Raw genomic sequence first — 27,532 nt, 5'->3', positions numbered from 1 at the left:
ATTTAAAAAAAAAACAAATATCTATCTAATTGAAAGCTAAGGTATTCCTTAAAAGAATTCAATATTGCACTTAATCATTTCACATATTTCTTTATCAATTACCCTCAAAATCTAAACTACTGCATTAGGCCTTTATACAGTATGATTTATACCATTCTAGTTTCTGCAGGGTTTAATCAGCTGCACCATAGTCTGAAATGCAGTGAGAGTATGAGCATGTTGGTCAATAGATTGGACCTGACAGACAGAGGAAGAAGGTGGAAAAGCATGTCGGTCAGCAATAGCATTAAAGACTGGCTGAGTGAAATCCCATTAAGGTTCCCTTTAACTATATGCACTTTGTCCTCAGTCAAGGACACTGATCTTTATCGTGTGTTTCCAATTTCAAATTAGATGCACAAAGATCAAAGATTACATAATATTTATAATGTTATTGTGAATTACAAAGCAACCTTAAGATACATTTACAACAATAAAATTATAAAAAAATAAACAACAATAAAAAACATTGCAAAATATCCAGGATATTTAGGTCAACATTATAAGAGCTGCAGTTTTCCTCAACAAACAATGATTTTGTGCAAATGAGAAGCAGCTTATTTGAGGTAAAATAATATGGCAGAGCTGTAGGATAACTAGGTACATTTTCTATGTTACAGTATTTAAGTACTTTATTTACTGAGACTTTCTTAAGATCAAGAATTTTACATAGGGGAGTGGTGGCCTAGTGGTTAGAGCTGTTCGCTTGGATTCTGAGAAGGGTGCAAGTAACCGGTTCGATCCCCACAGACTACTGCTGTGGGTCCCTGAGCAAAGATCCTTAATCCCACACTGCTTCCCAGGCGCCGGACAGGGCAGCTCACTGCTCCCCAAGGGGATGGGTTTAAATGCAGAAGTGAATTTCTCTGTTGTGAGATCAATGATCACATTAAAGACAAAAAAAATAATTTTACTTTTTCTACTTCAAAAGCTGACATATTTCTATTAGATCAAATTGTACCTAAATTTAGAGAGTATTTGTTTAATTGAAATGTTCATGTAAACAATAGAAGAAGAGCTTGGCTCCATTTGAACTCACACCCCCTTACCTTTCTGCCAGGCTTGGTTAATTCACTTCAAACTAAATGAAAACACTGCAATACACATTTGAAAATCTTGCTTAAAATTTGTATTTCAGTTGGTTAGAAACACGGGTAATGAGAACTTGAAAGTATGTTGAAGTATAAATACTCATTTTTGACTTATATTATAGCCAGCCTATACTTCTGGCTTGGATATTATACATTGTTAAAAAAAAATAAAGGTAACACTCAAATAACACATTCTAGATCTGAATGAATGAAACATTCTCATTATATACTTTGTTCTGTACAAAGTTCAATGTGCTGACAATAAAATCAGTCAAAAATCATGTAGGAGGCCTGGATTTGGAGTCGCACAAAATCAAAGTGGAAAAACACTACACTCAAGAGCTTTGGTCACTTCCCTGACTTGAAGTATTTACCATCTACAGGCTGATCCGACTTTGATGTAATGATCCTTAAACTGGTCAGAATGAGTCTCAGTATTGTGTGTGGCCTCCATGTGCCTGTTTGACCTCCCTACAATGCCTGGGCTTTCTCCAGATGAGGTGGCAGATGGTCTCCTGAGACATCTCTTCCCAGACCTGGGCGAAAGTATCTATCAACTCCTGGAATAGTCTGTGGTGCAATATGATGTTGGTGGAAGGATGGAGACATTAGCCCCATATACACTACCCTTTCAAAACCATTCCGAGATTAGTCCGAGCACAGTAACTGAGATAACTGTTGAATCTAAAGTGCCCACACACTTAACCCTGGCCGTGCCAGAAACAACCAAACCGTGCTGACGAGTTACTATTTCATGAGTAGGGCTTGGCGCAACTCAGTTCTGGCTCAGTCCTCAGATACCAGAGAGCATCATCAGACAATGTCATCTCCCTACAGTCAGCATCCGTAATAATTAGATTTCAGACATTCATAAAAATACTAGTTTCCATTCCTTGCCACCTCAACATCCGTCGTTTTTTCCTGCGTTTGTAAACCCTGATTAGACTATTGTTTGTTGTATCCACTTCCCAAAATCTGACTCTGTCAAGTAAATTCACTAGAGGCTGCCTTCTACGCATGACTCTCCTCAAACAACGAAATATCACAATGATAAGAAAACATAACTTTCTGAAGGTTATGTATGCTGCCATGTTGGTTTGCTTGTTTACCTCTAGAGAGCAGTAGTACTGTAGCTCGTCACTACGAGGCAATGAACCGTGCTAGCTTGGTGTGTAAATGGCCGTTAGGAACCAAGCTCGGCACGGTTAACTCATCCAAGCTCGGACCAAACTCAGCACGGCACGTGTAAATGGGGTAATATTGTCCCTGATGTGCTGAGTCAGATTCAGGTCTAGGGAATGGGCGGGCCAGTCAATAGCTTCAATGCCTTCACCTTGCAGGAACCGCTGACACACTCCAGCCACCTGAGGTCTAGCATTGTTCTGCATTAGGAGGAATCCAGGGCCAACCGAACCAGCATATGGCCTCACAAGGATCTCATCTTCGGTACCTAATGACTGTCATGCTACTTCATGGAGCACATGGAGGGTTGTGGCCTTTCAAAAAAATGCAAGCCTCCTGCATGGTGTTAAGCTGTGAGCACAACCCCCACTTGTTGACATAGGGCCCTCATACCATCCTCATGGAGTCATTTTCTAACTGTTTGTTAAGATGCATGCACATTTGTGCCATTCTTCTGGGCTCTGGTAGTGCTCCTCCTTTTCCTCTTTGCACAGAGGTGGAGATAGTGGTCCTGCTGCCGGGTTGTTGCCCTCCTACGGCCTCCTTCAGGTATATAAGTTAAGGATGATTTTTAGATCTAGATTTATATTTCAAAAAACTTCTGAAAACCTTACACTTCACTAAAATGCACAACCTTCTGTTAGCGATTCTACAAATAATCTTCAGTAAATGATTACAAACATAATGAGAGTATAATAGGAGTAAAACACCTGTTCACTCATTTTCCTATAAAATGGTTACATAATAAAAAATACACACAAGCTTTAAAAAAATCCATGCAATCATGAACACTTAATCTGATTGAAGTACATCTGCTCAAAGAGTCTAACCCATGGGATTCCTCTCTGCTCTGAGTGATTAGTCCCCCATATTGACATGTTTACAAACACACACTGTCCCACACTTCCTCTCATACACACCCACATCCCCTGTGACGTGACTGTGTCCTGTAAATACAAACAAGCGTATTTGTAGGGGCGTTATTATTCAATCAAAGAGGATTAAAGTTTGTTAGGCTTCAGTCGGCGACCGTAAGGCTGCATCTCTCTGAGGAGGGTGGGGGGGTGTCTACCCACAATCCCTCAGGAAGATCACACTCACTCTCTGCTGCTGATACTAATCCTCAAAGGGCATTAGTGATTGTCAGCACCCATGTTGGTAATGCTGACCGTCTGCAGTGACAAAAGCTTCTGCTGCAACTTTTAGTCGTGCAGAGAAAGTTGGAGGAAATTGTCTGCTTTCTGATTTAAAGACAAAATAGAATGATGAGATAAATCCAGTAAAAAAACAAAAACAAAAAAACATTTTTTTTTTGTTAAAGCACTCATGATTGTGTGTTACTGTTTAATTTTTAGGAGGAATTTTTGGCGGTCTGTGTTTCTGGCTCTTTAAATTGCTTTAATTCCATGCTGCTGAGAGTTGTGTGGTGTGTTTTAGGGTTTGAGTGACTGACAGAAGGTGAAGTAAGAAGAAAAACTGAGACTTTCTTTCTGTTTTCTACCTCTTAAGTAACATGCCATCTCCTCTGCTCTCCTCCTCCAGCTGAGGACTGCCAGCTGCTCTCCCAGATTCCCAAAGTGCACTGCCTGAGGAATATCAGGAGAGAGGGTGAGTAGAAACACTGGGAAGTGGATGAATCTCTGCAAAATGGTCTAGTGCACTTTAAATGATGGGTATCTTGAGTGCATAAATGTAGTACACGTGCAAAGTTTATAAGAAACTAAATAATATTTGAGGAACAGATTGAACTTACTCTGACAAAAAGAGTGTTTATAGTTCGCCATTTACAATACAGAGCCTTGCAAAAGTACTCCTATGTCTCCTGTGATAGGCTACTTTCCAGGAAATCCCATTTCTTCCTGGTTGTGGCTATTAACGTTAGCAAAGCAACTTTTCCCTTTTCCCCATATTCAACAAAAAAAAAAAATCAGAGAAGATTAGGAATTCTGCTTTTGTCCATTTTAATAAATTGATGCGAATAATTGATGACCATGTTGTTGTAAATTTAGAGACAAAGAAACAGGCGTAGATCTGACGTAGAGACCCACAGCTCATAGACGGCTGTTAATGTCTCACCCCTCATTATGTCATGTGCTTAACACCCTATACACATGTCTCAAGAGTACAAAAGGTAGTGGGACCATCATTCTTTCATGGGTGGATGGAAAGATGGGTTGAAATAAATACACAACAATCCTAACAGAAAACGTAAAGCGGCAGCAAAAGTTGTTAAACCACAGTGAGGATTCTCCTTCCAGCTGAACAATGACTCTAAACACACAACCAGAGCTGCAGTGGAATCTAGATCAAATCAGGATCGTTAGTGTTCATATGCAATTCAGACTTAGCCTGAGCTTAAAACATCAGTCAGCCTCTGGCTGCACTAAGCTAGCATTGATATACTTCAAAAGGCATGCCGCTTTAAATGCACTGGAAGGTGATTTTCTGGGCAAGATTAATGGAAACAGATACTCTATTTTGGAAACTTTTTATTCTTTCACCTCTAACGTTCAAATAAAATCCCAATAAATTTGCTTGAAGCTTGTATCCTTCAGCACTGCATTCACAATGATCCCTTTATTACAGGTGTTACAAAAACTACTAAGTATTGCTGACATAATTGTAATCTATTTGAAGCGCTTCCATTTTTCATTTTCAAAGCTTTTATTTTATTTTGATTTTTGATTTATTAGATTTTGGATTATGGCTAGCATCTTTTTAGCACCATACACTACACATTAAAATTATATTTGCAAAATAATAGATTATTAGAAAAGATAAGGAAGTGAAACAAGAGGAAATCTGAGTAAAGCTGACCAGTGTCCCACTGGAACTGAGGCTGAGAACTTATGGCCATTTTGTTATTTAGGGAAATATGAAAGATAGTTGGTATATTCTATTTTAGTTTTTAAGTTAAAAAGACAAAATGAATGAAAATTAGATTTTAAGAACCCTGAGACAAAAAAGTAGAAAAATAGCTAGTGATGTATAGAAGCTTAAAGCAAACAGTTTAGGTGTCTGTTGATGTATTATGATAATACAGAGTCTCTGGTTACGGAAAGCAGAAAGGGTCACAGGTGGCGCGCTTTCAAGTGTATGGTGACTTTAAATTTAAATAAATTTTGCACTGAAAAAAATTGGAGTAAAATTTACTTAGAAAAAGCTAGGTAACTTTTCCCTCATAGAAATTATTTGTAACAGTGCTACAAACTGTGCCACCTATAGCTGACAAGGAACAATATTTTCTATTTCCAACATAAACTTGGTCAAACAAGGAAAAAATCAGTTTAATCCTAATGTCCAAGAACTTATTATTGCATCTGTTAAGTTGGGAAGCTATTTAAATTGCTTTTTAAATGTTAAAATAAATATTTGGTAAGATGAATTAAATGTACTTGTCTTTTGATGGATATATATTTACAAATTATTTCTAAGTAACACGTTGAATAAAAGATGTCATTTTGAAGTAAAGGCGTTTACATGGCTGTATGCAGTAGATTTAACATAAAAACCAAGTTAATATTTACAGGACCAAAAAGTCCCCCTTTTCAGTGTACGATATTTGTCCTAATGCATTTTGAACAACCCACCATAAACTCAATAGATGTTGCCACTACCTTAAAACTCCATTTGACATGCAAACAGCATTAAGCTACTTGAAGAAAAGTGTTCGACATCAGAATTTCAATAAAAAAATACACAAAGCATTCTGTAAAATTAAAAAAACACGTATGCACCATACACTTTTCAAACATTCTAACTTTACAAGGAAGTGATGTATTTAGATTGCCACTATAAATGTTTTTTTTTTTTTTTACTGTACTAGAGATTTGACAATACACATCTTCATTTCAAATTGCCACAGTTTGTTGCATTCACTCAGGTAAATAATACATCAGCCATAGAATATCTCCATTGAGGCATCTTCTTTTATTGTTTTTGTTTTTAACAAAAGGGTTTATAAATGCTGTAGAGATTTATTGTATTGTATAGGAAAATAAGGAGATTAAATTACTGTCCAAAGCACTCCACACCAAAGAAATGCAGGAAGGTCGAGAAAAAGGTGAAAAATGAACAAACTGATAGCATTTACTGTACTTTGTTCTTTGCAAGGTTAAAGGATTTATTGACCATTTTCATAGCAGGGTAGCTATCTATTGGCACGGTTATGTTAGAAATGTGGCCTGTAGGGTGAGAAGATTTAAATCCCTTTATTGTCCCAAAAATGGGGAAATTCACTCTTTGTATTTGACCCATCCCTTTGGGGAGCCCATAGTGCAGGCTGTGGGGATCGAACTAGGTACTAGCAACCTTCTCAGAGCACAAGCACACTGCTTTAACCTCTAGGCCAACACTCCACACAAGATACAGGTATAAACATTTTTTAGACAGGTGTCTTCTTCAGTTTTTCAGGTTAGATATACAGTTTTGAAAGCTGATCTGAGAGTGTTTGTATATACCAAGTCAAAGTAGCTCTTTTATTCCATTTTTAACACAATCCTTCTAAAAAAAAGAAAAAAAAGAAAAAGAAACAAAAGGTAAAACTTTCTGCTGTAAACCTCTAAGCTTCCGCTAAGTTTAGAGCCAAAGAAGTTTCTATTTGCTGCCCTGGCTGCTGCTCACAGCAAACTAAGTATTTGTTCAGGCTTATGAAGAACATGCTGACACAGCAGCAGTGCGTCGGATTGGGGCCAACATTGTCCGACTGGCAGTTACAGTGAACCACATCAAGCTTATCTTTAAGATTTTCTTTTCTGCTAGTTCTAAAATCCAGGGCAGGGAATCTAAGCCTTGGGCAGGAGCTCAATCGTTCACAGTTTTTCTTACATAAAAATATTAAAAAAGGATTACCTTTTTTTTTTTTTACCACAGCAGGAGAAAAGACAAAAAAAGAACTGCATGACAGAGTTTTATCACATAACGTCATCCGGTGGGGAATTGATCTTGGCTTTAAATAGCTTTACACCTTCAGGCTTCATTGGCTTTCTCTCATTTAATGTGTCGCACAATGCTGGAGGTCAGCAAGCTCTGATGCAAGAACTGGATCAACATTAGTAACAGTCTAACACAACAAGACAGGCTTTTTTCTGTGACTTATCCACCAGCTGGTGTCTACAATAGGGCTTTTGATTTAGGTTTTGGAGCAAAAATAGCAGAGATTTAGTTTGTATTTTGGTTTAAAACCTGTTTGTAGATTATTTTCTTGGACTTTTCAGCCATTTGTCCAACAGGTATGTCTGACATATTTGATTTAGGATAACTAAGAACATTTGAACATTTTCAGATTCTGTCACAACATAAACACAAACATCTCAGTATTTTTTAATTGACCTTTTATCTGATGGACAAACACAACATATAACATAATTTTGCAGTAGAAAGAAAAATCCAAACATGAATATCTAATAAATACAAATAAAAAGGTGTTGCATAAACTTGAGTTTAGCTCTCCGGAGTTATGTTTTTGCAGACAGTCTTTTGCAGACAGTTGAAAATCTTGTATGTCTCCAGCAGCTCGGCATGTATAAGGAACCATTTCCATCATGGTGCCATTGCAATGCATGAATATACTTTCATTTATTCCACATCATTGTAGCATTGCTGTATGTTTTGGTCATTGTCCTGATAACGAAAATCCACTTCAGCATTTCTACTGTTGATCGACTTAGCTACCTCTATCCTCCACTAAATGATTAGCACCTGCTCTATATCTGCTGCCAATAAAGATTCCCACATCATGATGACGGTTTAAACAGAAAAGAGTAGTAATAAAAATGTCTAAATCTTAATTTATTTGAATGAAATATTGATTTAGATTTTTTGTTTAAAAAAAACCCAGGTTTACAAGTTTGGGAGCCTCTGCCTTGGAGAATGGTGCTTTTCCCCCAGCTGATTGTTGGCTGCATCTTTACAAATAATGTCCAGCTGCTGCTCTCTGAAAAAGTGGAGGCTCAGTGGTGCTTATTGCATTAAGAAATGTTGAAACACATGCATTACTACAACTAGTGAAAGTAGCTGTTGTGAAGTGCTCTGAAATAATAAACTCCAGAAACCACGGCAAGAGTTCGGCACAAGATGACTGTTTTGATTGAATTACCTTTTTTCTCTGGACTCAGCAGGAAAACGTCCTTGCTGCTTGCCAATCAGCATTGAATCAGCGTTAGAGAGGGGGCTCAACACCTGATTAATGCCAACATACTCGTTAAAACCAGGCATTTTAACGGTATTTAAAGCTGTTTAATGGGTTCATTTATGAAGTTTGAGAAATGCATATTACCAATAATTTTACAAATTTACGGTGGAGGTTTAGCCTCCCTAGTATTCAATCGCCACTGATAGAAATCTATAAATAATGCCTTCTGTCTTTCGTCTTGTTTTCCCTATTTATGTGGGGATTATCTCTGGTTACTCGGTTTCCTCCCTGTAAAAACTTGAGGTTAATGGTTCATGGCTTTCTATATTTGGTGTGTGAAAACAATCTTATTTGACCTTTTTGTCTTTATGTTAACCTATGGATTGGTGACATACCCCTCTGTGACCCTTTAAGTGGCAATAGACAGTGGAAGAAATGAACTACGTATAATCGCTGTGTACAGCAATGATGGATTCATAAATCTTATTGAAGCTTGCAGTCAGGCTGCAGTTTGATTATTAGTACACTTAGACTTAGGCTTTTTAAACTTGAGGTGTCATGCATTATGTGTCATTTGCAGGATTGATCCGATCTCGAGTGAGAGGAGCCAACACGGCCTCTGCCACTGTTCTGACCTTCCTGGACAGCCACTGTGAGGTCAACGCCGACTGGCTGCAGCCGATGATCCAGAGAGTCAAGGAGGTACGAGGACACAGATTCACTTGCTCTCGATCGGCAATCTTTAAATTTTAAATACCCAATGCTACATATTTAGAGACTGTATTAAATTGACAGATATTTTAGACTCCCTAATTACCCTTTTTTAGTTTATATAAGTTAAGTAATTTAACTTATTAGAAAAAGAAGTTGGTAAAGTTTAGAATCTTGAAGCAAAGAGCTGGAGGATACCCTGTGCTAGAAGAAAAGCAAAGCAGATACAAAACACAGTCAGTGCTTATTCTTGCTCCTGGCTGTATGCTGGATCTTTTTATGATCAAAAACAGCCTTTGTTAATGCAGCCGACAGATTCTTCCAATTCAGTGCATCCTGAAAATGAAGTTATGCAGCCCACCGGGGACGCTACTATCACATCTAATGCCAATGCTCATATTATACAGCGAAATACTAAACAAGACACATTTCATTATGACACGCAATCGATCTTTTTAATTTCATTGGAATCTCAATGTGACCCTTTAAGGCTGTTTTGGCTGTGAGCCATCCCCGTCGCTGAGGTGCATGAAGCTGCCAGTTAAAGTTAAATTACTTCCTCTTCTAAATCTGAGACAAGGGGTTCTGGCATTATGATGGAGAGAGATCGATCCACTGAGTGAGACCATCATCACTCACTTATGAGTAGGATACTGTTTTTTTCTCATATGTCCACTGGCATTATTAACCTGCGAAGCGACTCGCTCTTTTCATCTTCCTTTCAGTTATTTTCTTTCCTGTATGAGTCATTACATCCTTTTCTAGATATGGCAGCCATGAACTTTTTAGAAATGATAAGGCGATAAAAAAACAATTTCTCTTTAACCACAAATACAACGAAAAATGTCGACTTTTCAGCTGTTTATTGGTTAAAATAGGTAGATAAGTACTGATCCCACACATGATCAGAAAAGAAACACTTTCTGCAAACTTTCTTTGCTGTAATCAGAAGCATACAAACCAATGCTTCCATTGTGTTAAGTTGAAGGAAACATGATGCTGTGTTTACGTTGTTTGCTTTTGGTAAACTCATATTTGGCTTTGGGCTGCTGTGACTCATTCATCCTTCATTGCAGCCCTTTCAGTCCGGCATTCATGAGAGCTCAGTGATAATTCACCTCATCCTCATCTTTGCTCCATCTGGCTCTGAAGTCGTTTATTTTCCCTGAGATTAAAGCTTTTGGCTGAAAGCAGAATCTGAGACCCATTGTTCATTTCCACCCAGTGACCACTATTAATTATTAATTCACCACAACCACTTAAACAAGTTTAATTTAATTAAATGTCAAACATTAATAATAACCCACCTCGAGTTATGCGATTGTTGCAGTCTCTCTTCATAGTTTTATTTTGATTTAATGCAGTGAAGAATCATTTCAAAGCTTAAAATTAAATTTGCAGACAAATAAGTTTTCATTTGTTCCTTCTGATTAATTTGATGCCTCAAACCATCTGTTTGGGAAGATTAATAACAATCCTTATTTAATTATGCAGCATCGTAATTTAATTTTATCCAACATATCCTCCATCCATCTTCAGCTCTGCCATTTTTTCCAGACTCACTTGGGAGTTGTTTTATAATTCAGTCTAAATGTATTTTCATTTTAGCTTGAAGGAGCAAACTGATAAGGACACTATGACGTATCATTTGATGAAAAAGAGGAGAGCTTTAAACAGCCTTTTGTAATGATAATGTGTGTTTATAAAGACTGATGCAATCCTAACGTGTTTTTTATTACTGCGGTGTAATTGTGCATGTATTCATACAAGCTAGCACCACCATATATAGAGTTGTATACGTCTTGTTTTCACATCAGTTACGCCCAGAAACATAAACTATAGGTTTTCTAATTAGCTGTATTTATTATTAGGATCATTTTACCTTTACAGCAGTAGGTAGTCTAACATTTTGCAGATGTGTCATGCTTTTTTTTTTCCTATCGGGTTTGACAGCAAATCTCTGTGGAACTGATAAAAACCTTGAACTAATTCAGGCCTGCATTCATTCTGGTACATAATATTGAGGCATAAATTGAAGAGAATGTCCTTTATGTTTGTTGTCCGATTTGATATGTGTTAATTTCTCAAGGTTTATCTTTGTCATCTCTTTCTATCGTTCCTTCCAGGACCATACACGAGTGGTCAGCCCCATTATTGATGTGATCAGCCTGGATAACTTTGCTTACTTGGCTGCGTCTGCTGACTTAAGAGGAGGTCAGAACCCATCATGAAAAAACAGACACAACTCAAACACAACCCTTTATGCTATAGTGCCAAAACAATCGGATGGCCTCTTCAAATCATGCTGAGCAGATTTTCCATTGTTTTCCATGAGCCCAGATATTTAAGCTGCAGTAGCAACACATTCGCACTGCTTTCAAAAACAGTGGTTAAAGCATGGCAATTAAAGAACAGGACCAGGAGAAGACCACTTATGCAACAAGTCCTTTCATTAAATTTTCCTTGCTAAAAATATTTTCTGAAGCTACAGTTTAGCTTTGGCAATTGTTACAAAATGTACCCAAAATACTCTGTATACGGAAGTCACCTCAGCTTCCATTCCACCAAAGTTCATGAAGTCTACAGATAAACTCAGTATTAGTCTGTATTAGTCTGTATCTCAGTATTAGTCTGTAGAGATCTTCCTTGTATTGATTTAAAGCAGTGCATTTGGTAATTCACCCACTCACTGCTCAATGGGATTGTGGTCAGTGTTTGTCTTCCAGAGACTGGGTATATGGTGTGTTCCAGTATTCCTCAGAAAGAGAAAATTCCAACTTCCACGTCATAAATTTAAACTTAACCAAACCAAAAAGTCAGAAAGTCTGTGCAAAAGGATGGTATTCCACTTTCGCATTCACGATGGATGCTAATCGCATCAATAGTGGTTAAACCTTCCTACTTTAACCATTTGTAGCATTTCTTTCATATGTATGCAGGATTAATGCTGCTTATCAATGTTTACTTGTATGTTTTTAAAAGACAATATGTTTAAAAGCTGTCGATATGCACTCATTAGAATATCAAATTTTTATCATTATGTCTGTAACAGTGGACCATATAAAAAAAACAATGGTCTACAAGCTGAAAACTGGAACATCTCAGAGATTATTGCACATTGGTGATTTAATATTTGTGACCCTGCCTATGAAAACCCAGCTAAAGTCATTTTTTGGTGAATCTCAACTTAATGTATAAAACCATTCTACACAATGTTAAGAATGGTTTTATACATTAAGTTGAGATTCACCAAAAAATGACTTTAGCTGGGTTTTCATAGGCAGGGTCACATTTTATGAGTCTGCTAAACCAGCCTGAAAATGGCCCCTTTAAGTGCAGCAGCATCACATAAAGCTAGAAAAAAAGTGTGGAGGTATGTGAATCCTCTGCAGAGTGTTGACCTCAATCTGACATGAGCACCTTTGGCCTAAATTAGACTGTAACAGAAGCCGATACGTCCAACATCAGTGTTTAACCTTACAAATAGATGAACAGTCAAAAATCTCAATGAATACACTGAAATAGATGAATTAGATATATGTGTAGTTTCCACTGAATAAATGAGTTTATAAACTGTTTGGTTTACTGAAAATTATTACAGATGAGGATATAAACCACGATTTATCATGTTAATCAACTTTGCTTTAGCTTGTATTTGTCTACCTGGACCCAACGAGATGAAATTATAGACAATATTAGCAAAACTACAGTACCTGTTTTTAATCTAGTTTGTTTTTAGTTGCTTCTTGCTTTCCTCATAATGTTGTTTTCATGTCAGGATTCGACTGGAGTCTCCACTTCAAATGGGAGCAGATTCCCATCGAGCAGAAAATGGCGAGAAGCGATCCCACACAACCCATAAGGTACCTTAACACTGCCCTTAGTAATACTTACTTCTAGCCCTTAAACATCAAGGTTTTTAATTATCTTAACAAGTTTGCTCACTTTTTTAATCTTATTGTGAATAAATAGAAAAATAAATCAGGTAAGAATCATCACTTGAAAGTTTAATGTTTCACTGAGATGAATTAGTATTTAATTTCTTACAGACCCAGAACTGGAGCTTCTATGGATTAGTTTATCTTCCCATGTTAAAACAACAACAAAGTTAATATTATTATTATTATCCAGCTACAGAGAATATGTTTAGTACTTTGCTTTTAAATGATGTTTGGATAATTTTGTGGTTTGATAAAAGATACTCAGCTACTCATATTTTTCAGACAGAAGGTTCAGTCACAAAAAGCTTATCAAATCTATACGGAGTAATTTTTGTTCTATTATTTTTATAAGCAAAAAATATTATTTAGAGTTTAATTTGAAATAAGAAGAACTTGTTTCGTAAAAGGGGGACTTGAAAAATTCTAATCTAGAAATTTAACTTTCAGAATTAATTATTATATGAAAGTAACTTTTTTTTATTGCTATAGTTTTTTCTTTTTCTTTTTTTTCCACATTTCTTTTTTTCAATTCTTTACAAAGTTTGTAATTCATTTTTTTTTTATCTCTCTCTTTTTCAAATTGAGTTTGACAAATTTCATTCCTTTAAATTAACTTATGCCGATCAATCTCAGATAAACAACTTAAGTCATTAGACTTAAATGCACAACTTGCACAATTTTGTCCATGGTATTAACATCTCTTACTTTTTCCAGGAGGTTCATAAGTGCAATGAAGGCCTCTTGTAAACTGTCTAGCATGTAGCAGATTGCTGCTCTGGACTATTCATTCTGCCATTATCTTTGAGAAGAAACCGTCTCTCTGCATCAGTTTAGGAAAGCTTGCTCAACCATTTAAAGTCAGTCAATTCACAGAGAGAAAGAATATTATAAAGTGAAAAAAACTATGCTAGTAGGCTGCCAGTGAAGTCTATCCAAGTCAGTATGAGGTCATGCAACAAAATACAAAAAAGCCCCAAAACTTAGACATCTGAGTGTGCATGAGGGTTATTTAACAAGGTAATTTAATCAGAAAAAGACTGACTAAGTAGGGCGTTTTTGGCAGACCTCTGTTTGTTTAAAAGCTTTTTGGCAGCAGCACCTCATTGAATTTCCCAAACCAAGCTGATGATCGGGCGTCTTTTCTGCAGCAGGACTTGGGCAGCTTGCATTGAAATGGCTGACTAAAGGCCAATAAATGTCTAATAGCTTCAAATCCCAATTCCAACCTGTCTTAAAATGATTTTCAAACAGAGGATCAGCAAATGCCATCAAATCTTAGAGAACAGGAGCAGTATTGTATATAGGTGGGGGTCAAAATACCTCCACAATGATGCAGAAAGTGGTACGGTCCAAGAGAAGGCGATTACTTTTAGGCACAGACGCAGCTAGTAATGCTCCAACTGACTGTTTTATACTGCTTCTGCATTGGAGGTCATTTATTGTTTTTCATTGGAAAACCGTTTTATTTGTAAATGATGTAGATGGAGAACCAGAGGCACAGTGTAACATACTGTATTATCTAACATTAGGTAAGGAACAGAGGTTTTTTTTTATGTCACAATCTCAAAAATAAAACCTTAAAATTGATTTAATAAATTAACCTTAAGCAATGCTATGTCTTTATGAAAGAATCATGTCAGCTACAGAATCTCCCCAGAATATGAACTTTCCCATAATTTATACAACACCAAGAAAATAACTTCAATGTATTTTATTTTTTTTAATATGATTGCCCAATGCAAAGTATTGCCCCTTTACCCAGAAATCCCTAAGCTGCTTTGTGACTAAATTAGTCGAGTTGTGTGTAATATGATCTCGGTAAGCCGTTCTGTGAAAGCTAGTGTTTTTTTATTCTCATAGTTAATAAACAGCATCATGAAGAGCAACGGAGGCAGCAGGATTGTCTGGCAGACTTTGTGAAGATGTTAGAAGCAGTTAGTTTATAATACAATATTCTTTTATAATTTTTATGGAATTAAAAGATTATGGCACAATCCACTAGGATGTGACTTTCCACCTAAACTGAAAACCATAAAAGAACATTCAACAGGTATGCAGCCTCTGGAGGAGCTGCAGAGACTTGTAGCTCTTGGCCCCTCTGGATGATTGGCAAGAGGATACTATTAAAAGGAAGCCTTAAGAATATAAAAAAGATGCTTGAAACACTAACCCACACTGTGCTACATGGTAATGGTAGCATCATGCTGCATTGAGAATTTTCCTGCACAAAATGAAAAGGTTAGTTGGTGCAAAGCTATGGATAGAGCTAAACAGGTCAGTTACATAAGAAAAGCAGGTAGAGGTTTCAAATGAGTAAGAGTGAGCCAGAGGGTCAAATTCCAGCAGAGCCTCATCGCTGAAGCATGCAGCCAGAGTTGTGATGAAATGCGTCAGATTGGCCTAGTCAAAGGCAGACCCATATTTCTATGACAACCCATTGTACCACTGAAAATTGCTTCTCCAATCTGATCTCTATCCTACCTGGAGTTGTAATTGGAGATTAAACAATACACTTTTTTTTTAAGGCGGATGCAGATACAATTATTCTTACAGCAGTCTTTGATCCTCAAAAACTACTGACGATTTCTGGGGGCCGATTTTTCAAAATCACTGTTTTCCTCGACAGTGACAAGAAATGTTACACAAGTTTCAATTTAGACAAAAAAGAAATATTATCAAATCAAACGAAATATTGGATAGCAAGTAGAGGGAGTGGCAATTCATGTGCTTCACATGATCACAAGGCATGGCTGCTGAATGCAATCACGAATCGGTGAACACAAAGAAGGATAGGCTACTGCTAATGTTAGACCAAGTTATCGGCTGGCCGGTGTATCCATCTAACTCTAGCTGTCATTAGAGCAATACGGTTTTAAGAACTAGTCATCAAGGAAAACTGAGGACAAACGCACACCACACTGTATTATACCCGCATTTGTAAAACCAAAAACATACTAAGGATTTTATATATATATATATATATATATATATATATAGATACTATTCTTCTCCATGCAGTACTTTGTCTTGTTCTACCTCATTAAACAAAACTAATTGAAAAACTTTAAAATTGTGGTTTTAGCATTTAAAAATGTTGAAAATTTCATTAAAAGTAAATTTCTAAAACCCCTAATTAAAGTTACTGGAAGTGAAAACGTCTCTCTTTTCTGTAGGACTCCTGTCATTGCGGGAGGGATCTTCGTCATGGACAAGAGCTGGTTCAACCATCTGGGCCAGTATGACACCCACATGGATATCTGGGGCGGTGAGAACTTTGGTGAGTGATCTGATGTTTTCAAAGCCTTCTGCAGCCCAATATTAATGTCAGCCATCCCTATTTATGTTGAATGTTGAACACTGCAGAGCAAATAAAGTTAAAACAAAAGTTTATTTTAGCTTTTGCTAAATTACTACAATAATCTGCTTATTACATTAATAAAAAAGTTTCTTATTGTATACATTGATGATCATGATGTCATGTGCCATGTGTTTTTATTATATTCTGCTGGTGCTAAAGGTTCATTTTATAGCTTGAAAATTTTCCAAAACCCCAAATTTCGTCTTCTGTTGCTGTTGGATGTTTGGTGGATCTTTTGAATTACAGAACCAACATAGTCTTGATAGATGATCTGTTTTTAGTGTTGAATGCTAGATTAGGTGTTGACCAAAAACAAAAAAGTATTGTAAATTTTACAAACTTGATCCTTAGTTTGCTCCTTGTTCTGCGTCCTTTGTTCTGCCCGTCGTTTTCTTTTATCAGACTCTTCTCAGGCATTTTAGATGAAGAACAGTTTGTTTTTTTATCTTTTAGAGGAGAATATTCCAAAACAAAGATACTGAGTCTACCAGGGAGGCAGATGTTTAGCCTGTAGTTACCAACATGGACTGAAATGTTAAAGGAATGAATGGTTTGTTACACTTTATCAAGCAGAAAACATCATTACCTATACAAAATAACTTAAAGTGAAATGAACTGTTTATATCCCGAGGTAAAAGTCAAAACCTTTTTGGGGAAGGAATAGGCTGAAAGTTTTCAGGAAAAACTCAGTGTAAAGTCAGCAGAAATGTCAGATTTCTGATGGGATTTTAACGCTACTATACCATGTGCATAAATTAGAAGTGTTATAATGCTACAATTATTTTAAAAAATCTATATACGCCTTTTATTCTTCATTTAATGGCTACTTATATATTTGCTGCAACGATTTAAATTATTTGCTTAAATTTCTAAAGGTTCATTTGAATTTGGAAAAGGAAAAAAATATAAATTGTAAGGTTTTTGCATCTGGCGTCCATAAAATGTGGCTCGGAAATTCAGTCAGATGAACCCATTAGGCATAGTTGTTCAGTTAGATAAATAGATAAACCGGATCAGTTGCGAAACAGTCTTCAGCTTCATCCTGTCGTTTCATAGAGCTCTCGTTCCGAGTGTGGATGTGCGGAGGAAGTCTAGAGATCCTTCCCTGCAGCCGCGTTGGTCACGTGTTCAGGAAACGTCACCCTTACGACTTCCCAGAGGGCAACGCTCTTACCTACATCAAGTGAGTGTGGGATCTGCTAACAGGCTTAATATTTATATAAATACTGCATGTCAGAGAAAGAGCCTGGTGTCGTCTCATACATTTTAACTTCTGACACACTTTACCAGAGGTTTAATGAAAGAGGAGCTATAAAAACCCAAAGCAGCTAAATTGTTTATTCCTCAGTTTGAATGTTTTTGTTCTATAAGTTTACTAGGATTGAAAAGCGAAGAGGAAACAATAAATCTTTAAACTGTTGGAGGAATGAAAAATGATTTAAAATTTGATCAATTGATTGGTCTATAAATGATTAAGTTGTGGTAAAGTAAAATGAGAATGTTTTGATCTCTTAAAAACCCTTTACCCCTTAAATAATAGATTTTTGTGTCATTTGGTGTTTTTTTTTAAGTTTGACTGCTGATTTAGTTTTGTTTTTATAATCTAGACCTACAGTAGGTCTGCCAGAGAAATCCGCTGTTTACCAGAATCACAGAATTTCCATCTTGACCAACCCTTTTCAGTAAAAGCAGCTTTATTTGATGCTAACAAGTCGAGCTACAGTAATAGCAACATGCTTTGGTCGTCATCCTTTTACTGAGCTTCTACAAAAAAAAAAAAAACAGTTTAAAATGTGGGCTCCAATGTGAGCTTAAAAAAAATAACCAAAAAGAAGCTAACAGGGAGGCTCAAACAGAGTTATCACAAGTATTAACGTATATCACTCTTGTGGAAGTATAATTTTTACCTTTTAAAAACACTTGTAGAAGTTTAGTATCAACTTAATCTTTTTACTCAATTAAAAGTGTAAAAGTGCAATTTTTAAAACTACTTAAAGTATAAAACTAAAAGTAATACAGGAAAAAATGTTAAGGACAGATACTTTAAACCATCATACTGGTTACTGCTCTACCCTATTAAAGAACCATGATAACATGCTTATACTTAATTCTCTTAGTTTTATAACTAATGGTAGGACTGTCAAATTTAACTTTCCATCATCTTGAAAAACTATTTATTTTGGTATCTGGCAAACAACCAGTTGGTGCAGTACAGAGTCCAACCACAAAGAAATTGTCTGGATGTAACAAACTATTTTGATGGTTTTTATTGTTTGCAAATACCAACAGGCCGTAACAAAAAGGAGATTAAATTAAACTTTTATTTATTTATTTTTTAAATGTGATGAAGTGTGACAGAAACCTCTTAGTGCTCATACCAAATGCCGCACCCTTAAAACAGTAAAAATTAGGAAGCTCACATTATGAAAAATAATTCACTCGAGACAGAAAATAGAAGAGAAAGAAATTTCAAAGTATGTTAAAGTGGAATACAGTTTTTTATTGGCAAGGAGACTTTGCCAATAAAAGTTTTTCACTGTATATTTGTCAGTAAAATTTAGACAAAACTGGGGAAAAAAATGTGTTAGATCTACAAAGATGATTCGCTTTTTCTCTACTCAGAGGGGCTTAACATTAATTAGCTTTATAAAAGTTTCATGCTACATTATGCAACTGCTTTGTCTGCGCTGATGAAGAATCACCTCTGCATGCATAAGGCTTTTGGTGGCCTGTTCTAATGGCTGCTCTACCTACACTCTGATTAATTGATCTACTGTTATTTAAACTATTTGACCAGTTGGGAACATTAAAGAGCATTGAAATGTTCAAGTGACCATTCTCGGATGGTCAGTTGAGAAATAAACAAGGGGAAAGAGAATAGAGTAATATTTAAAAAGTAGGAAGGTAGACTTTAAACACCTATACTCCATAGAAGTACACAGAAGACAGGAGTTTTGGTATAATTAAGAGAGTTCCCTTGTTTTGCATATTTAAAAAGCAGTAAAAAAAAAAAACAATATATATGCAAATTATTTGAATATAAAATATATATTTATGACCTCTTAAAATCTGAAATCACCCCAAAAATGTGGATCTGTGTATTGCTACTTTTAATTTGAAATCTTTTTTTCTTTTTTCAGTAAAGATCAAGTTGCTAAAATTGCCCAAAATCCAAAGCCTTAAAGCATTGCTTTTTCTCCAAAGCAGTTTTTAATATCTGGAGGCTTTTCTGTGCAACATGGTTATTAGAGCTGACTGCAGGAACCCCAGCAGCACTGTAATCACAGCACATAAGCAGGTGTCCTGTCTGTGTCTATGCAGGAACACCCGACGGGCTGCGGAGGTGTGGATGGATGAATATAAACAGTACTACTACTCCGCAAGGCCGTCTGCTCAGGGCAAGGCTTTTGGCAGGTTTGTCTCTTAGAATTATACCTTCTCAATGTTTACATGATACAGCATGGAGACAGTAGCCCAAAAATAGGACTAGGAATGTTTCACACTGCTATAAATCTATTTTATAATGAGCAATTATGAAGTATTTATCGATATATATACAGTTATTCTGGGTAAATTCACCAGTTACTTCTGTTATGAGCTATTTCTGCATATTATTAATGATTGTAACAGATATGTTCATTTAACTGTTTGATAATGTTAGAAGCAAAACCAGCAACTTATATTAACACAGAACACTTTCTGTTTTCTGATACTTTTCGTTTTTTTGTCTCTCAAACTGTCTGTCTTCTCCACAATTGCCCATGTTTTTCTTTTTTCTTTGGGTCTGCTCTTTCGGTTTTGCTTATTTTCTCTTCTTGCAGCATTGCAGATCGCCTGACACTGCGGCGGAAACTGAATTGCAAACCTTTCCGTTGGTACATGGAGAACGTCTATCCGGAGCTGAGGTGGGCGGATTTAGCAAAAAGAGGCTTTTCTGTTGGCTGCACTCGATTTTGTTTGGGGGAAAAATCAGTTGAGATAAAAGAAATAGGCGTACTAAGTACGAGGTACATTCTTTTTTTTTAAGATTCTGAGAGCTGTGAAAAAGAAAAATCTGCATTGGAAATAAAAATGGTAGGTTTTTGGAAGCTTGCAGGCTGTGGACTGACTTGGACCACAACTGAGAGAAAAGAGATGGAGGAAATGATGTGAAATGAAGTTTTTCACTAGGATTATAGGTTATGATTAAATGTGACTTTGAAACAAATCTATATAGCATCTGATTAAAAAAGAACTCTCATACATGTACATTGAGCACAGTGAATGTCATCTCAACACATCCAATTTTGTGGTTTAGGATCAATATTTACAGTTTTATAAAGTTTTTGTCACATTATAACACTAAACCTCAATTTACTCTTATTTAAAGATAGGCTTCCATCATTTTGCAGTTAATTAAAAACATATACTGCTTTGAAATATGCATAAATATTTAAACCTAAGAAGAGGAATTTCCTCCATAATTAAATACATTTCTTCTAAACTTAACTGATTTCAAATGTCATTCTATCAAGACTTTAAACTGAAGTGTTTCTGGACTATGTGCTCTAAACAACTGATGTGCGTATATACAGTATGTCTAGACGAGCCTGCTGTAATAAGACAAAGTACTTGTGGAGAGATGCAATTACCCGTTACAGCTACCCATCACTGCAGTCAATCTGCTCTTTTATTGTTTGTAATAAGATCGTTTCATCCACCTCCTTCCTCTCCTTTGATTTCCTCAGGGTTCCTGAGCAGGAAGCCGTGTCCAGTGTGCTGAAACAAGGCGGTTTGTGTCTGGAGACCCGTGGGAGGGAAGGCCTGGGACTGGCAGAGTGCAGGGGAGCCGGAACCAACAGGCCGCAGTCACAGGTCAGAGGACCGTAAATAACACAGTCTCATGTTTGACAAATACTGTCTCCTCAGTTTGGAAGATTTTAAAATGAACACATACACATAGATCAAGTGGGATCAAAGAAAATTATATTAATCAAAGGTTTTTGGTTCTTCCTGAGTGAGGATTGTTTACAGACTTATATTTTTAGGGTGTTTTTTGTTTTGTTTTTCCTGATTCTCCATACAAAATCCAGTTTGGTTGTTGGGTCTTTTATTTTGCTCTGTGTAAGAATCTTAATCTCATTTGAATTGTACCACTGAAGTACAATTACAGTTTCATTCAGTTTCATTAGAAAATACATATTTTAAAATTAGTATTATAATTTAGAACATAGATTGATTTGCAACTTTTATTTGCTTTTTGGTTTGAATACCTAAGTTCAGAAGTACGGTAATATTTCCCCAAAAACTGAAGCGGACAGCGTCCACATTTTCCACTGCTTTCTGGCTTTGCAGAAATGGGAGCTGGCGGAGCCACTGATCCGGCAGCAGGACTTATGCCTGGCCATTTCTGCCTTCACAGCGGGGTCAAAGGTCAGGATGGAGCCCTGCAACTCAAAGGAGCCCAGACAGGTAAGAGGATGACATTTTAATCATATTTCCTGCTCTGAACACATTAAAAACTAAGCTAAAAAGTAGAATTTCATCAGACTGTTATCAGTTTATGATTTTAAGCAAGACAATATTAAATCTTTTCTATCAATTCCATCTCTAAATGGTTACAACAAATAAATAAATAATAATTGAAAGTTTTCAGTTGAACAAGTTAAAGTCTGGACTCCAATCAGATCCCACACAAATCCTAAATATGGTTTAATTAAAATACATTTAATAAAAATAATTACTTTACTATATAGGATCACCTATTTTTATTGTATTTTCCCTTAATAAATTAGATCATTTTAATTGTGTTTGCATAGTTTAGCTTTGACTCATATAAAAAGAAAGGGGGAAACTTTTTCAGGGCGGTGCATTTCCCAAAAGAGGCTCTGCCGTACAAAACATCATAACCCTTTAATATGCAGAAACATACTGTATTTTTCTAATCAAATTAAATATTTGGATGCATTTTATGATCTATTTATTTATCTCCTACACTGTTTACATTGATCACTGCTGCATTTTATGGAATGGAAATGTTCTGAAAGCTGTACAAAACAAAATTTCGTTTTGCATATGCTCTATGTATACAAAATGACAATAAAAGTTGTCGAAGTCTATATTCTTAAACAAGGCTTTTAAGAGTGAGGAGATTAGAGGTAGTTTGAGTGCAGATATGCAGTCACCAGAGGAGCTGTATGTGACCCTGAGTGGCCTTATTCCACTAATGCAGATCCTGGCAGCCTGCTGTTATGGATGCAGCAGCTGAACACGCTCCATAAACCCTCCACCTCCCTCTTCTTTCTTCCTCATCTTCCTTGTTGTAAATGTAGAATTCTACCTTCCAACGTGGACAGATGGTTTGCTCTGGAGGAGTTTGCTCTTACTCGGCCTGTCATTTTCCTTTCAGTCTTTTTGGATCTTGTGCTTCAACGATCAAACACTTACTGCTGATGGAGACGTTTGGCATCTTTGTTTCTCTTATTCCCCAAGAAGGGGGAAAAAATTGTCTTCTTGACTGCAACTGATCTTTTCCTGTACAATAGTGGACATGTCATCCATCATCAGGATTACTCAGGCTTTTCCTTAATCTCTCTTTTGGAAAACAGTCTGGAACTTTTATGGGGTTTTTTTAACTGGTAATATTTTTTAGACAGTTTCTCTTTTATGAATACTGTTTTTGTTTTAAAGTTTGTCAATGAAATAGATTTTATTGTGCACAGAAGCCAATAGACCCCTTCCATTTATTGGTCAGCTTCTTAATTCCAAAGTGCATCATTCTCTAGTGATTTTTTAAGTGATTTTGTTTTTTCTTACTCCCTCCATGCTCTGCAGCCCCTCTGTTTGAGCAATTCCTAAGAAATACCGTTATGTTTAAGAAGTCTCTTCACAGAGACTTGTGAAATCAAAACTGTGAGTTACTAAAGTAAACACACCCCCTCAAACCGTTTATCATTTTTGCATTTTAAAAACACAAATTTAGTAAAGTTGTATAGTATTATAAAGAAAAATGAGTAAACTGTTAACAGCATTTTGTGTGGGAGTTCCTTCAAGTCTTCCTTGGCGACTTTTTTGCATCTAAAAACTGAGCATTCTTAGTATCTGTTTGTCTCTAGACTCTGTAAACTTTACATTTTTAAGCCTTCTCACAGATTCTAAAAAAAAAAAAAAAACCTAAGATCTGGACCAAGACTTGGTCATTTAAATGCATGACGCATGAATCTGCTTTGATGTAAACCATCCACACTAGCTCAGGTGGTAGTTAGGGCCGACTGCCTGAAGAATGAACTCATCCTCAGTCTCTAGTCATCTGCAGCTCCTAATGGGGTTTTCTATTTCAAAATGACCAATTTATCTTTCATCGTTCTGCTACACTTCTTACCCATCCCACAGCATGATTCTACCACCACTATGTTTTACAGTGGGAGCAATGCATATTGATGGTGTATAGAGTTAATGCTCCAACATATAATATCAGGCAAAAGCTTTAATTTTAGTCCCTTTCATGGGTTTGCTGAGTCCCTTTGAAGTTGCTGAAATGCTTCTGGTTTTGCTTCAACAGTAGTTTTTAAAAAGGCAAAAATTTGTTGAGGCAATGCTAAAACTTTTATCCTGTAGGTCCTCCCAGCTGAGTGTTGAGTCTCCACAGCTGCTCCTGAGTAATTATTGTCTCTCCTTATCCTGCTAGTCTGTTAGATGCTCTTGATAGGTTGGAAGTTTTGTCTTTTTCTACCCCATAAATAAAACCTAAACCATCTTGTGAATTTAAACAAACTGTGTATGTGTGACAAAAATGAATAAGGTGCCTGAAAATCCTATCATTAATTGTCACTTATGTGTGTTCTGGTTCATCTTTTGATTTTCAAATCCTCAACAATTGATAAACAAAAAACTTTAAAACAGATTTGATTACAAATGTAATGCAGTTTATGTCATTCTACATGCATCATCCCCAAACCTGCAGTGCATGCTTGTCCCTCCATGTTTCATCACTCTGAAGAGTTCATTTTAATCTCTGGTTGTTCTGTCCAAGCATGCCTGCTCCTCCAGGCACTAACTGGCCCCACCCCCTGCAGCAATGCATATTTACTCTCAGTGACACATATACACAGAGACACTTTCTCAGGGATTTGAAGATCAGCCCCTCTCTCGGCTGCAGACTTCCTCCATGTGACTCCATAAATCTGTTCTTAACACCCTTCATGCCTCGAGTTCAGCAGCTCTATCCACTTATCGATTGAGCTAAAAAAAGGAAATGGACGGAGTGTCCTTTGTTGTCTCTGAGCAGCCGGCACATAAGGAACAGTGTCTCGCTGTCTGCAGCTGCTCTACAGCTTTACATGCATCTTACAGACTTAAGATTAAATGCTGAATACTCTAGATTTTAAAGAAAATCAATGCAAAATCCAGCTGTTCAGTAATATCACAGTTCTGGTACATGGTGTTGGTTTAATTTGGTTAAATATGTTTAAAAAATGACTTGAAATAAATTAATCTGTTATAAAAGTAGCCTTGTTTACATACAATAAAAGTCAGGTCCTATTTTTTTTAATAAGTGGGGAAAACCAGTGTGAAGAAATAACTATCTAAAAATTATTACTAGCGGAAAAAAGTTGATAACATTCTGTCAATAATTTATGGAACCACCTATCGCTCACCTCACAGGTTTTCTATTGAATTTAGTGTTTCATTGATCTTTTCCATGTTTATTTGGGCGTATAGTTGCTGAAAGACCCACTAGACACCCATACATTCAATTTCTAGCACTTGTTCATCAGTTACACAACATAACCCTGCATGTACACTCACTCCTAAAGGCACAGATATGTTTTTTAACTGTGGGAGAAAGCCAGACGGTAGATTGAACTACAATTTTCATCCTTTTAACAAGCGTACTAAATGCACTCGTTTAGGAAAATGCTGATTTTTTTTTTACCTTTATTTCTCATCAAAATATTAGAATTTGTGAAAAAATAACCCATTGTAATAATTATTATTCCAATTAATGTAGAACACACACTAGTTGAAACATTTAAAACATTTTGTGGATTATTCTCAGTACGTAGCAGTTATTTAAATTTATCACAGGTAGGATGTATAAGCGAGGTATTATGGAGTAGTGTAATAAAAAAAGAATAAAAAAATGTTTTAATCTATTAATTATTTTGTTCCTTTTATTTAAAAGTGTGCATTGTAACGAGCAAAAACATCCTGATGTTTACAGTGTTGTGTTGCTAATACATAAAACATAATTAGTCATTAATTCATGATTAAAATTGGCCCGACTGATTCTGGCTCTTTCACTGGTTTCAGTTTTTTTTAAATTAATTATTATATCTCTGAACAATAGATTTGCAATTGTGATTTATTTGTAATACATGAGGCCAAGTCAGCTTCAGTTTGATCTGCTTATTAAACTAGCAGATAAATATAATAACTAGAGGAATATCAGTGATGGACTTCAGTGCTTTATCTGCACCAACAGGAGCATTTGATTGTAATGTATTTTCTGCATATTTCCAGCTTTTAAACTTTATAATACTTCTCAGTTTTAGTTAGAGTTGGTGTTAAAAAGGAATTACAGTTCTGGTCAGAATTTTCCAGTAGCATTTCCAATTTATGGAATTTTGGGAAATTTTTAATAATACATAAACAAATGTCATGTAAATGAAATAGATTTAATGGAAACACAAATAGTATGCATAAGACAGAATTTGTTTTGGATCCTTAAAGGAAGTGGCAGAGAAACCTGCAATTTTCTAAAGACACTAACAGACTTTTGGCATTATTTAGCCACTTCTCTTGTCTGAATTGGGAGAGTTAAATTACATCAATTGCCATGGCAACAGCTAATGGGGGATCCTTAATAAAATTATAAAATTACAAATTACAAAAAACAAAAGTTTTTTGAGGACTTATAGCATAGTCCATACATTTTTATTAGGGTAAATGGCATAGCCATCCCTAAAAGCTGGATGCTATCCTCTTTCTCTATTTTAGAACCAGTTTTAATGTATTAATTGTTCAGTTTAAACATCAAACCATGACCAAATCTTACTAATCAGTCACACTAAGATAAAAAAAAATGTGTTTGCATTGATCAGGAATCATAAACAAAACAATGCTGGGACATTAGAATTACCGTCCACAGTTAGGCCAGTTTAACAACAGTGCAGACTTATTTAATGCCCACCTAGAGCCTCAAAGTGGTGACAGTTATAGACAAGACAATAATAGCATTTGCAACATAGTCTCAATGTTAAACATCTTAATTTCAAGATCACAGAGGGTAATGTTATATTTAACTAGAGTAAGACACATTATATTTTCTCCAGCCCTTTAGGTGGCAGTAATATGCTTAGTGTAGGTTTGTTATTACAAAGGAGGGAGTTGGCGCTAGCATGCAGATCCATGTATGTAATCATGTAAAGTACCATAACAATTAATTCTGGTAAATAAAAAAAATAAAAAAACATTCAAGGCCATTAAAACAATGAAACCATGTTATTAGCTGCATTCTATACTTTATGTTAAACAAGAGCTTATGTTCAACTCAGCCTGTGATTATCTCGAATTAAAGTCAATCAGGGCAATAATAAAAACCCACCATTTCCTGTTTTAATCGGACCATTTCAGAAACATAAATAGAGCATATTTGATGCTTTTGTTTAAAGCCGAAAATAATTTTAATGAAATAGCAACTTTAGATAAAAACACTTACAAATTTTATTTCTTGTAAAATCATGCAACTTTCCTTCAGGTCCAGTTACTTTTAGAGAATGGTCCATTGCTTTCTTGAGAGATGTTTTGTAGTCAGATTTAGCTTCTTGGCTACAAGTAAAATAGCTATAATACTTGGTAGTATCATCAACAGTGACATCCCATGTTTAGACCTCTGGGTTTAATTTAGGGGCCACCTTCTCCTCATTGTGATAGCAGCTTCAACTCTGATGACAAGGCTTTGCAGAAAAAGTGTTTTTGTGGGGATATTCAATGTTTTTATATAGCTAGCCACCGATACTGGACAAGAAAGCTGCAGCTCATGGTCCTCTAATGCATCCAAATGTAAAGAAAAACTTCAGGCTGATAGAAGGGTTGA

General features: G+C 36.1%; 1 protein-coding gene across 1 annotated transcript in view; it reads left to right on the top strand.

Annotated features, from left to right (window-relative positions):
• Nucleotides 1-27,532, top strand: part of galnt14 (polypeptide N-acetylgalactosaminyltransferase 14) — a 55,210-nt gene that overhangs the window by 24,988 nt on the left and 2,690 nt on the right. The window contains exons 5-14 of the mRNA XM_015404484.1: nucleotides 3,855-3,920; nucleotides 9,026-9,147; nucleotides 11,283-11,370; nucleotides 12,935-13,019; nucleotides 16,271-16,374; nucleotides 17,512-17,638; nucleotides 19,777-19,869; nucleotides 20,277-20,360; nucleotides 21,183-21,309; nucleotides 21,790-21,906. Coding sequence (XP_015259970.1) covers nucleotides 3,855-3,920; nucleotides 9,026-9,147; nucleotides 11,283-11,370; nucleotides 12,935-13,019; nucleotides 16,271-16,374; nucleotides 17,512-17,638; nucleotides 19,777-19,869; nucleotides 20,277-20,360; nucleotides 21,183-21,309; nucleotides 21,790-21,906 — 1,013 coding nt within the window. The remainder of the gene's footprint in view (nucleotides 1-3,854; nucleotides 3,921-9,025; nucleotides 9,148-11,282; nucleotides 11,371-12,934; nucleotides 13,020-16,270; nucleotides 16,375-17,511; nucleotides 17,639-19,776; nucleotides 19,870-20,276; nucleotides 20,361-21,182; nucleotides 21,310-21,789; nucleotides 21,907-27,532) is intronic.

The sequence above is a fragment of the Cyprinodon variegatus genome, unplaced genomic scaffold (genome assembly GCF_000732505.1).
Source record: "Cyprinodon variegatus isolate N-32 unplaced genomic scaffold, C_variegatus-1.0 Scaffold1762, whole genome shotgun sequence".
Lineage (NCBI taxonomy): Eukaryota > Metazoa > Chordata > Actinopteri > Cyprinodontiformes > Cyprinodontidae > Cyprinodon > Cyprinodon variegatus.
This window is presented reverse-complemented; position numbering and strand designations above follow the sequence as displayed.